This window comes from Peromyscus eremicus, chromosome 4 (assembly GCF_949786415.1).
Source record: "Peromyscus eremicus chromosome 4, PerEre_H2_v1, whole genome shotgun sequence".
Classification (NCBI taxonomy): Eukaryota; Metazoa; Chordata; class Mammalia; order Rodentia; family Cricetidae; genus Peromyscus; species Peromyscus eremicus.
In genome coordinates, this window is record NC_081419.1 from 11,614,306 (window position 1) to 11,626,863 (window position 12,558).

Consider the following 12,558-nt stretch of genomic DNA (forward strand, 5'->3'; position numbering starts at 1 on the left):
CTTCCTGCATGCCAGGCACATGGCTCCTGGGACCAGGAGGAGTTGCAGGTACCCAGGACACCTGCAGAGACCCAGGCCTATCTGGACTCCAAGTTCAGACCTGTCCCACAAAGGGAATCCAGAGGAATCTCTTGTCTTTTTACAAAGGCCTCTGCTTGACAAATAGTTTCAGGAAAATGTCTCCATCTGTGGGACACCTAACAATGGCTTGGGCATTTTTGCTGTTTAGAGATTGTGGTATCTTTCATCACCCTCAAAATGGCTAGTGTGGCTCCAGGCCTGGTTGAAGGCACACAGACCAGAAGAAAGGAGACTGGGTTTGAGTCCTGACTCTGCCTGCCACTTGTGGGCCATTTGACCTGGGCAAGTCACTTCGCTAGACTTATGTGGCTTCATTCCCAGCAGGTGGGAAAATCTGTGGACCCCAGAGAGGGGAGGTGACTGATGGTCACACAGAGAACCAATCTAGAGCCCAGTTTGATCCAAGGAGCCCTGTAGCAGCAGCCCGACCTCTGAGATAAGAACAGAGGCAGGCAGACACCCCCTGCCCTGCTAGCATCATCCCCCTTGATAGCTGGTGGCATAATGAGCTTCTTGTGATGGGGTGGGGTTGGAGTATTGACTTAAGACAGGGTAAGGAGTATGGGCGGTGGAGTGGTGTTTCCCTGACCCCTTCCACTGTGACTCAAAGGACCTACCTTAGGAGCAGGAGGTACCCCACCAGCTACTGCGCTCTACCCCCACCATACCTGGTAGTCGAAGCTCCCTGGCTGTTCCCGAAAGTCTTTGGGGGCCCGGAGGTCCTCCAAGCTCTTGGCTTGGCCCAGTGGCTGCAGTGGTGCCTCCATGTCTAGGCTGCTGAAGACATCTTCTAGAAGGTCAATACTGGCAGCTCGGTCAGGTGGGGCAGGGACAGGTCCCCAGGGCTCCCGCACTAACTGCTCTGGACTCTCATTCTCGTCGCCTTCTGCGCTGTCTGATTCTTTCAACGTCCGGTATGGCTGTGGCCTGGGAGGAGACAAAGCCAGCTGGATTTTCCTCCAAGCAATCTATGAGAGGAGCAAATGGCCCTAGCCCCTGACCACGTCCAGGTCCAAGGACCAATGTTTTGCCATTCTTTGGGGGTTGGACTGGGTCTTGGTGCATGCTTGGTGCCCTGGGCAGGATGCTGTGGCTCTCACTTGCTCTGGGGAGACCCTGAAGTGCCCCAGGGCACAAGGTCTTTGTATGTAACACATACAAACCAGGTAGGACTGGAGGGGCATTTGCAGGTGGGCACATGTATTCCTTTGTCCCATCTGCTTCCTGTATGTATAGTGACCAATCTTCCTCAGAGCCAGGTCCAGAGCATGGCTAGCCAGAAGCCCTGGTTCCATCTCTTGCCATGGGAACCTGGGCGAGTCACTTGACCTTGTGAACCTCAGCTGAGTGTTGGTGTGGTTCCATGAACAAGTACAGAGGGTATGCAGAGGCCGGTGACAATCACCCATGGCTGCCACCTGTGCTCTATGCGTTCTGTGTATCCGCAGACCATAACCTTGTGGGTGAGCGGGGTGTAACAGCTGGTTCCTTTTGCTTTCCCACTGAGCCTCCAGGCACCACGGATCTGTTGGGAGGCAGTGCCTGCCCTGCCCTCCAGTGAGGTTAGCTGGTGCAGTGCCTCCCCTTCTAGGGTCAGGCTGGCTATGCACATGGTGCTGGTGAAGCGGTGGAGGGCTCCATCTGCTGGTTATATGCAGGCTGACACCTAAGGCCCACTGAAAGATTACAAGGGAGGCAGTCCCAGCGCCATCCCAGGGACTTAAACCCTACTTTATAGTTGAGGAAGCTGAAGCTCAGAGAAGTTTAGTAACTCACTCTGTGCTTCACAGCACCTAGTAAGGGGTAGAATGGGAGCCAAGTTCAAAAGTCTCCACAGTCCTTCCAAAGTCTGACCAAGAGCCTTTCATCTAGTGTGAGCACAATGCAAGGGAGGAGGAGGAGGAGTCCTACTTCCCAAACACGAGGGAATAGCTGTTTTAACCCTTTGTGTTGTGAATTAGAATGGAACAGCTCCCTTGTAAACACACAGGAGGCCCTGAACTGGCTCTAGGCCCAGGATAAAGAAGGGAATTTTAACCACTGCTTAAATAAGGAAACACTGGGCTGCCTATGTCTCAGCGCCTGCGCTTGTCCAACATGTAAGGACCTGGGTTCCATTCCAGCACCATGAAAGGGAGCAAAAGCATCAGTCAATCATTTAATTCGGAGGCTCTAGACAGTTGTCACAAGGGAGGGAGAGGGACCCAAGCAGGCGGCTTTTCCTGACTTGAGGCCGACTCAGATGAGCATGTATTCTTTCAATAGCTTTCTCTGTTCTAACTAGTAATAGTTACATCAGCGGATACATTAGATCTGTGATCGCACAGACATTACTGCTGTGGAAAAGCTGATTCTTCAAACATTGAAAAGGACCAAAAAGTCGGTGGTGGCACACGCCTTTAATCCCAGCACTCGGGAGGCAGAGCCAGGCGGATCTCTGTGAGTTCGAGGCCAGCCTGGGCTACCAAGTGAGTTCTAGGAAAGGCGCAAAGCTACACAGAGAAACCCTGTCTCAAAAAACAAAACAAAACAAAAAAGATGAAAGACAGTAATCTATTTGCCAGTTGTAGTGGCACACGCTGGTAGGATTTGCTGAAGGAGGCAGAGGCAGGAGGATCACGAGTTCGAGGCCAGCCTGGGCTACACATTTTAAAAAAAAAAAAAAAAAGAAAGAAAAGGACCAAAGAGCAAGAATGAATATACTGCAGAGGTGTGTGTGCAGCTCAGGTATCTTGGACTAAGGGGTGGGGGTACTGCCATCATCCCAGTGATCTGGCAGCACGGAAGGAACTCGCGCGCGTGCGCATGCATGGCATGCATGCATGCATGCATGCAACCTTGGACTCAGAAGGTCCGGGATGAAGCCACAGGGAGAAGACCTGATGTTGGGCACTTGAGGTTAGAGAACAGAGGGGTGGGAAAGTCTGGGGGTGGAGGTGGAGGGAGACAAGGCCCTGGATGTGAAGGGCCAGCAGCTAGCACTGTGGTAGGTTGTAGGCACATCCTGAGGCTCCTAGGAAGAACATTTTTAAGGTGAGCTTTCTTTTCCTTTTAAAAAATTGTTGTTTGTAATTTGTATGCGGCTTAGGTTATAACATAATTAAGATATTAATCTTAAGAAACCCAGGCAGACCATAACATGTAAACACACATACCACACACACATTTTTTTTTCTGAGACAGGGTCTTGTATTCAGCTCAGACTGGCCTGGAACTTGCTATGCACCTCAGGCTAGCCTCAGACTCATGGTCCTTCTACCTTAGCTGCAGGTGTGCATCACCACGTGTGGCTGGCATGCTGGCATTAACATGCGTTTCATGTAACTCAAGTTGGCTTTTGCCTGACATCTGCCTTCCTGTCTCCACAGCTTTCTACGGTGCACTGAGAAATGGATGACCGCAGTCAGGCTTACTGTGGCCCCCAGTTCCATTAAACACATGGTTTCCCCTTGTAAGGAAAGGGGCTGGTGCTTCCGTCTCACCTGTCACTTTTGTTGTCACAGCCTTGTGGGGCTGGCACAACAGGAGCCTGAGACAAGGCCTGTAGAGAGGCACACACCCTGCAAATTGGCACCCAGGAACTTTTCTCCCCATGGCAGCAAGCAGCTCCAGCTCCCCCCCGGCCTCCCCCTCCCCCTGCCCCATACTCCCCCCTGCACCCAAAGAGTCACCAGGCTGAGCCCAAGGAACTGGAAGGAGGAAGAGAGACCATTCAAAGGGAGCAGAGAAGAAAAAGCTTTCAGTGAAGCCGGTGCTCGTGGCCTCTTCCCGTCGGCATTCCTCATCAGAGGAGTCTTCAGAGAGAAAGACAGCATAGTGTCGGAAGGGCTTTACCAGGCTGGACAAGAGAGAAGAGAAGAGGCAGTCAGGGCACGGCGAGGGCACAGGATGGAAAGAAGCCCCAGGGCACCCACTGGGGTATGGAGGCCGGCTCCAAGCAGAGAGGAGGCTGGGTTTGCCATGTGCGTCAAGAGCCTGGAAATCTCATCCAGGCTTGTCTGACCCGATTACCCACTTCCAGTAAGTTAACCCTAAATGAACCATGACTCAGGCCCAGAGACACCTACTGCTCTCAGGGTGTTGCTGGCTGAATGCTCCCTTCCCATCACATGTAATGCCAAAGAAGAGAATTTTAAACCATGACACAATTGCTATTTTTATGATTGTCCTCCCCAAATCTGTAGACTCCATCTCTACAGAGTCAATCAGCTGTGAGTTGAAAATGTTTAGGTGGCTGCTGGGCGGTGGTGGCGCACGCCTTTAATCCCAGCACTCGGGAAGCAGAGCCAGGTGGATCTCTGTGAGTTTTAGGCCAGCATAGTCTACAGAGCAAGATCTAGGACAGGCCCCAAAACTACACGGAGAAACCCTGTCTTGAAAAACCAAACCAAACCGAATCAGACCAAACAAAACCAAAACCAAACCAAACAACAACAACAACAACAAACAAAAAACAAAAAAAGAAAGAAAGAAAAGAAAAGAAAAGTTTAGGTGGTGGTGGCGCACACCTTTAACCCCAGCACTCAGGAGGCAGAGGCAGGCGGATCTCTGTGAGTTTTAGGCCAGTCTGGTCTACAGAGTGAGTCCCAGGACAGCCAAGGCAACACAGAAAAACCTTGTCTTGCAAAACAAAACAACCAACCAACCAACCAAAGAAAATGTTTGGGAAAACTTGCATCTGTACTGAGCATGTGCAGTCCATTCCCATCATTATGTTATTCCCCCAATTCAGCTCAACAGCTATCTATATAGCATGTACACTAGATTAGCTATAAAACGTAACCTAGAGGTAATCTAAATTATATAGGAGAGTGTGTGGGGTTCTCTGCAAACATCATACCATTTCACAGAACAGGCATGAACACCCTGGATTTCAGCATCTGGGACTGGTCCCCTGAGGATACTGTAGCCCCTCAGCTGCTTGTGGACAACTGCACGAGAGAAAGACTGGAGAAGTGCTTAGATTCCAGTAACGGCAGGATTATGGGATTGTGGGTGACTCCACTTCCTGCTTCCTTTTCTTTCTCTGTAGCATGCATATCTCTATTCAATAATAGGGGAAAAGTTAAGGAACCAGTGAGTTACATGGAAGCAAGCCCTGAGAAGACACGTTTCTGATGAGCTGCCCTCTCTGGAGTCTGTCTTGCATGCTTCTTCAGAGAGTCTTTTTCATCTGTGATATGGAAATTAAATATTCATTGTTATAAAAAATATATCTCCCTTGTCAGCCACCTGCACTCTAGCTCTATAAACAAACACACACAGCCCAGAGAGTCCACACCTGGCCCCTAGCAATTATGTACAGACCAGCAGTGCCCATGAGAGGCCATAGGCTCAGGAGAGGACAGCCCAAACTATGGCGGGTTCGAATCCTGGCCCACCATGGATGCTGTCGCAGCTAACTCTGCCTATCAGCAGCTGGGCTTACTGTGAAGATCCCCAAGAGGCAACAGTGAAGGTTTGGGGAGACGGAGGAGACACAGGCTCTCAGGAGGGCTATGCTCTCACAGCAGCCTTTCTGCACTTTCTAGGCTGGAATTCCTTTTAGGGTTTATTTAGGGGAGGGCCCTGGGGTGGCCAGTGCTGTGGTCCCCATTGCTAGAGCTAACCTGTTATTACTCAAAGTGGCTCCAGAGCCACCCACAAGCTCAGCACTTCACCTGTGCATCCTCGCTTCCCCTTGTCCCTACAGGCTGGCCATTAGTTTTGTCCTCAGACTTCAGTGGAGGTTGTGGCTTCCTGGGGAAGCTACTAGCCCAGGCTCATGCACTAGGAGGTGGCAGGGCTACCTAGGAGGAGACCCCTCAGCTCTTCTACAGCTGGAGAAGGACTAGGGGCAGAAGGCGCTCACCTGGCACCAGGTCCCTGTTGCTTTCCCAGTCAAGGAGGCTGAGTAGAAGAGGGAGGAGAAATACTCAGATGCTGGGGTAACCTGCTTGCTCTATTATCCTGCTCTCTCTATTGCCCCACTCTCTCTCTATTGCCCCCCCTCGATTGCCCCTGCTCTCTCTATTGCCCCACTCTCTCTATTGCCCCCCTCTATTGCCCCACTCTCTCTCTATTGCCCCACTCTCTATTGCCCCCCTCTCTTGCCCCCACTCTCTATTGCCCCTGCTCTCTCTCTATTGCCCCTGCTCTCTCTCTATTGCCCCTGCTCTCTCTCTATTGCCCCCTCTCTCTCTATTGCCCCTGCTCTCTATTGCCCCACTCTCTATTGTCCCCACTCCCTCTCTATTGCCCCTGCCCCCTCTCTATTGCCCCTGCTCTCTCTCTATTGCCCCACTCTCTCTCTACTGCCCCTGCTCTCTAGCATGCGTGGCTTCCAGCTGGTGCGAGGCAGCAAGCCCCGCATTTTCACTCCACTCTGGGCAGCTTGAGGTGAGTGCTGGGTATTGGTGGGTTGCAGGATCAAGCCCTGAGGTCCCTTCCCACCACTGCCCCACTTCAGCTGCAGAGAACTATCTCAAGCTGACATCCTTTGTCACTCAGCTTTTGTGCCTGTCTATCCCCAGCACAGACTGTTCTTTCATCTTGAAGACCTGACCCAAATGTCATCCCTAGGATGTCCCTAAATGTCATCCCAAATGTTCCCAACTCTCCCTGGCTGTGGGTCTTGGTGCATCATAATTCCCAGCTATTCTGCAGTTCTGTTCCTGACTGAGCTCGAGGTCAGGGTTCTGGCCCCCGTTAGTGGTTGAAAGGATGAGAGCTGGCATGCTTGGGATCCCCTCCTCCTCCTCCTCCTCCTCCTCCTTCTGGAACACCTAATCCTTCACATAGACCTTTCCATTACTTTAGAGCTCTGACAGATGTGCCCTTCTTTGGATCCCTCCCTGCCCTCTGAGATGCTTACACATGGAGTCTACAGGACTCAGGGCAGAAACCTCAAGATAGGGTTCAGGTTAACGCCACAGCACTGGGAGAGCCCTGGGGTGCTGTGATGTCCATGCTGGAGGTAACCTGTTACCTGAAGTGGCTCTGAGCACGGCAACCTAGCATGCAGAACCAGAACACAAGCTTTATGGAGTCCATCTGTCTAGCCATCTCCCGATTTGTCTGAGCACCTGTCTAGCCAAGGGCCACTTCCTGCCTGTGCATAAGCAGATCTAGTGCTGGCTAGGCACTGGGGATTACTGAGGAAGGACAGAGAAGTGAGCAAATAACCATGCCAGGAAGCAACTCGGGGGTCCTGGCTCAGGCTGCCCTGAGACTGTGGACAGACACAAGACAACATAAACCCTTACCCGGGTCACATAGAACTAAGTGCTTGGTGACCCTCAGATGCACTGTGAATGTCTGACAATCATGTAAAGCGTGGGCCTCTTCCCTGGCACAGATCACATGGTGGCTGACCGCCACTAAGTCTGTCACATCCAAAGAGAGCCGAGAGCCTTTGTCCTGGGCAGGTCTGTGGTGCCATTAAAGTCCTGCAGTGCAGGGCTCTGACACCCAGGGCCTCCCACAAACTACGAATGCAGGAGAGGGAGCCCTACTTCGACCAGCTGGCTCTGTATGCCAGGCCGGCTTGGGTGCTCAGAGCACACCATTGCTTCTTGAGTGACAGGGCACTGGTGTGAACTGTGCCAAGTGATTTGGTCAATTAGAGCTTTGTCATGTCCAGGCCACATGGATGGTGTTAACTCATCAAAAAACTCACATGCTGTCTGTAGTTTCTTACTAATTCTTCATGACAAAGAGGCCAAAGCTCAGAGAGGGCGAGTCTCTTGCCTGGGGTCACAGAGCAGCTAAAGGTGGGGCTGGAATGGCATCTGGATTTGCCTGTCTCTAAACACCACAGGGTCCTGCCACCTGTTTCCTGAAACAATGAACTGAGAGGTAGGGGGTTTCCCCTTCCACTTTTAATGAAAGGTGAGGTTTCAAAATAAACTTATTTAAATTCAGGGCTCATGCTCTCCCATGAAAGATACAGTCAGATATTTGTCAGGGATAAAGGATGAACCATCGAAAACGTCCAGGCTTAAATTTTTTATTAGCTTAAGGCAGAATATAAAAAAATGTACCTCTTCCCTCATTAACCCAATTCAGCTACTACCCTGCAGTCTGCCCCCCACCATTTGCCTGGATTTTATTACACACAAAGGGGCTGTCTGGGCAAAGGCAGGCCTGGCTGAACTTGGCTACCCAGGAAAGACTGTGATGTCATGGCACGAGAGAAAGGCTCTGTCCATCACGGCTTGGACCTATCATCCCCTGCTGCCCCTGCCCCGTCCACCACCCTGCAGTGCAGTTCCCATGTGGATGACTCCTGAGCCCTTTCTAATGTTTGGTTTAACGTGTCGCTGGTTAGCGCGTGTGTGTGACAGTGGTGACAGGCGAGGCTGTTCCTTTTTAAATACCATGTCAGAGACACGGCGTCAGGAAGCCGGGATGTGCTCCGTGCTCTCTGCTGCTCCAGGATCGCGCTGGCTTATTTTTTAATGAGGAAGATCTACATCTCGAGTTTTTTTATGTGTCACATTGCATGGACAAATCAGCCGCACGTCACGCTGGCCCGAAATGAAGTGCTGACAAATGTAGATGTTTCAAATTTAATTGACATTTAAATGCACTTGAGATAAAGATGGGAGGAAATCAGCCAGGCCTTGGTCTCCTGAGGTAATGAAGGGACACCGTGATCATTTTAGAAGAATCATTTCACTCTAGCACAAAGGGTCTTCACTTTGTAAATGGCCTGGCTACTTTTGTCCCTTGCTGACACAGCCCTGGTGGGGTAACATGTGTAGACAGGCACCAGAGAAGGCCAGCTTGTGCACTTTCTATCTCCTTTCCCTTTTTTTCTGGACACCTTGGCAAAGTCACTTTACCTTCTTGGACCTTGAGTTCTCTGCAAATGGAGATGCTGCTGCCTTCCCGAAGGTCTGAGCAGAGAAGTAAAATATTCACCAAGGGCTTTGCATGGTGCCTAGCAAGTACTGACTCCTCAAATCCCTAGCTGCTGTCCAATGCCCCTTCACAGGGTGATGCCAGGCACCTGTATCCTGGTCAGGGATGAAGAGGTGGTTGCTACCTTCCAAGTGAGTGGTTCTCTGTTGGCTCTATCTCAGCACTTGGGTGTCATCCAGCCAGCCTTAGAGTTTCCACATCTTTCCAACCCCAAGAAAAAGGGCCAGTCCCCGACCACGGGTTTGACAATGGCTAAAAACGCAGAAGGGGCTCTGACAGTAAGGTGGGGTACCTCTGGGAGCTGGCCTGGAGCTGTTGCCAAAGAGCCAAAGGAAGGGCTGTTGTGCTGAGGGGCAACTGAAGGCTGACATAGGAACTAGCTGCACAGGGGGGGGGCCTCTGTACAGTTACATGAATATCTGCTGAGGAATGAGGGTCATTGCCATCCGCAGCCACCATCAGAACAAGAGGTATTCTGCTGTCTACTCCCTTGGAGACTGGCTCTGCCAGGCGTCAGTGGGGGTCAGGGATACCCTTGGTTCATAGATCTTGGCTGAGGCTCCCTGGACAATGGTATGGACTCCATACTATCATCCCGAGCAGAGCAAGTGTGGCTTGATGGCCAGAGGTACCTCTGAAAAGCAGCGAGGACAAGGTGTTCGGAAAGGGTGGACCTGGGAGGGAGGGCCTCAGAACAGCGTAAGGACTGATGGCTTGGGAAGGCTGAGCTGCTGGCTGGCCAGGAGTTGGGCCACCATCAGGAGCAGGAAGGTGGCCAGTCTCTCTCTTGGGCTTGCTGGGCCGTTTCTTTCCAGTCTCCACTACTGTACCCACATAGTTCTTCTTCAACCTGTGTAGCTGTCCCTTCTTTCAGCAGAATTCTTTAATGCCCATATTGTAGGCCCAGACTTGTGGTCCAAGCATGGCCTGAGAAGTCCTTGCCAAGTTACCAGGTAGATATACACAAGAAGACATTGTCACTCTCTGGGCTCTGTGCTGAAGGGAAGGTGGAGATGGGCAGAATCTGGAAGACATTGTGTGGACTCAGTCCTTCACCCTCAGGATAGTTGCTGCCTGCCTGAAGGCCACAGCGGCAGTGGCAGGAGAAGGAGCAGTGCTCATGGCAGTTCTAGGTATGGGACTAGACTCAGGGCAAGTTGTTCCACTTGCTAGAGGCCTGGTCCTTTGTGTTTGAGAGGGGCTCACACTGTCCTGGCTGGGCTCAGGGAGGTAAGCCAAGACTCGTGAGGGCCTGGGGATACAAGCTACTAAGTTGGGCTAACATGGAATGTGTAAGAGGCTGGGGTCTCAGGTAAGCTGGTAATGTCTTTAGAGGTGACTGAAAGGGTAACTCCTAGGGCTTTCCAGAGGGAATAAACTCCCTGTGGTGACAGCGCATGAGAACTGTCCTCCCTGGGTGTGGGGAGACGGTATGGATGGGTAAGTGCAGCTTTCCTTGACTGTTGTGGGACCTTTGCACTCAGTCATGTGAAGAGACACTGAAGCAAACAAAGGCCATTGCTGTCACCAGTCACCATCAGCCCGAGAGGGTGTTCTGTTGTCAGTGGGGGTAGAGACACCCCCAGTTTGGACAGTCTTGGATGAGGGCTCCTGTTGTCAGTGGGGGTAGAGACACCCCCAGTTTGGACAGTCTTGGATGAGGGCTCCTGTTGTCAGTGGGGGTAGAGACACCCCCAGTTTGGATAGTCTTGGATGAGGGCTCCTGTTGGTTCCTGCTTTTCCAGTCCTGGCTCCGGCTCCTTATCTGGCTTCCAGCTTCTCTTTGTCTCTACCACCCAGAATCCACTGGGGAGGATAGGGAGTCAGGCCAGGGGCCTCTTGCTCTGCTAATTGGGTCTGTGACCTTCTGTGAAGGTGTTTGTACTTCTGGTTGCTCAGGCAGTGGGTATTGGCAGCCTTCCAGGGGGTAGCACCAAGACAGCTGCCCCTGCCCCCTGGGGCCCAGGCCCAGCTGGCATCCTGGAGACTTGCTCCTGGGCTGGCAGTAGCTCATAGCTCTTCCAGGGTCAGAGAAGGCAAGGTGCAAGCAGTCATACTCCATGTGAGGTAGACAGCTTCACGGTCACATTCCACACACAGCTGGTGTACAGTAGGTGCCTGGGAGGGGTTTTTGGTTGTTTGTTGATACCTGCTTGATCTCCAGGGCTAGTGGACTATGAACAACAGTATCTGCCTTTACTGATTCCTGTGGTCCTCCATTTAGGAAACACCTTTGAGCAGAAGATTGGATAAGCACTGGTTTGGGAGTCAAAGTCAAAGCTGAAGAATATGCAACTCTTGCCCTGGAGAAGCTCAGAGTGTGTGTGTGTGTGTGTGTGTGTGTGTGTGTGTGTGTGTGTATGTGTGTGTGTATGTGTGTGTGTGTGTGTCCATGTCCACATGCACACTTCCATAAACACGTGCCTGTGAGTGAGAATGGGATATCCAGAAGAATTTTAACAGTGCAGGTTCATATAGGGGCCTGGGGCATGGGAAGGAAAGTGTGTGGTCCTGGGAGAACATCAGGGTGTTAGAGGATTGAGACTGGCAGTTGCTGAAGAGGTGAGGGGTGACGGAATGCCACATGTCCCCTAATTTAGGATGCAACTGTGGCTCTCCTGGATACTTTCAGATATGGTGTTACAAGGAGGTGGTAGAGAAGCCTTGGAGCCTCAGAGGTGGTGGGCGGGGATGCCACCTTGGGGAAGTCCACTTGTACACCAGGCCTCTGTCCAAATGAGTGACTCTATCCTTGGGGTAGCTCTGGGCTGTGTAGGAGGGAAAAGGCTTGGCTGTTTTGATCCAGCACCAAGAATGTGAGGCATGTTCTTAGTGCTACAGCAGCTTGTCTTCTGCCAGTGAAGGGGAGTAACCAGACAAGAGGAAGTGCTAAGTGTTCTGAGATGTGGACTTTGGGCACGGTCCTCAGCAAATGCTTCTGGCAATGGCTTTTGATCTCTTTTCATCTTCTGGGGCCTTGGTGCAGGGGCCACGGAGTACACTTGAGACAAATGCAGTCACACATGGCTGCCCTTGGCAGTGTGGGCTCCACTCCGTGCAGACTGTCGATCCAGCCAGTGCACCTGCAGCTTGCCCCATTTGGAGAATTCCCAGTGCTGCTGGCTGCCCAGGGGCTGGGGGTGCAGTTCTGGCAGGAGGAAAGGCAGTGTGGCTTCTGTTTGTTGAGTCATGCAGGACAGATATCTTCCTACAGCACTGACAGGTGCACTGGCTTGGGCATCAGGAGGTAGAGCTGAAGCCCATCTCTGTCACCAACTAGCTGCGTCACCAAGGGCAGGGCCAGATCCTTCAACTTTGAGCCATTTCTGTAGGACAAAGCTCATGTCCCCCATCTCCCAACTTCTCATGAGGATGCAATGAAATGTCACATGTAAAGTGCCTTGCACACGATTCTCAGTGAATTGTAGTGTTGGATTCATTTCTTACAGTGATACAGAATGAGAGAAAGCTCAGTGAGCAGGGGTATTACCCTGGCATTTTTCATATGAATGAAACCTTGGGAACAAACTCTAAAGGTATAGTATTGGGACAGAGTTAAGACCAGCCCCCTCC

The 12,558-nt window shown here is 51.6% G+C and overlaps 1 protein-coding gene across 6 annotated transcripts in view; it reads right to left on the reverse strand.

Annotated features, from left to right (window-relative positions):
- Positions 1 to 12,558, reverse strand: part of Dennd1a (DENN domain containing 1A) — a 502,935-nt gene that overhangs the window by 1,765 nt on the left and 488,612 nt on the right. For 4 of the 6 annotated variants that reach the window (XM_059260209.1, XM_059260211.1, XM_059260210.1 and 1 more), the window contains 2 exons: positions 3,791 to 3,919; positions 750 to 1,008 (listed from right to left, as the gene is read on the reverse strand). In XM_059260209.1, coding sequence (XP_059116192.1) covers positions 750 to 1,008; positions 3,791 to 3,919 — 388 coding nt within the window. The remainder of the gene's footprint in view (positions 1 to 749; positions 1,009 to 3,790; positions 3,920 to 12,558) is intronic. The other 2 variants (XM_059260212.1, XM_059260213.1) reach the window with 1 other exon arrangement.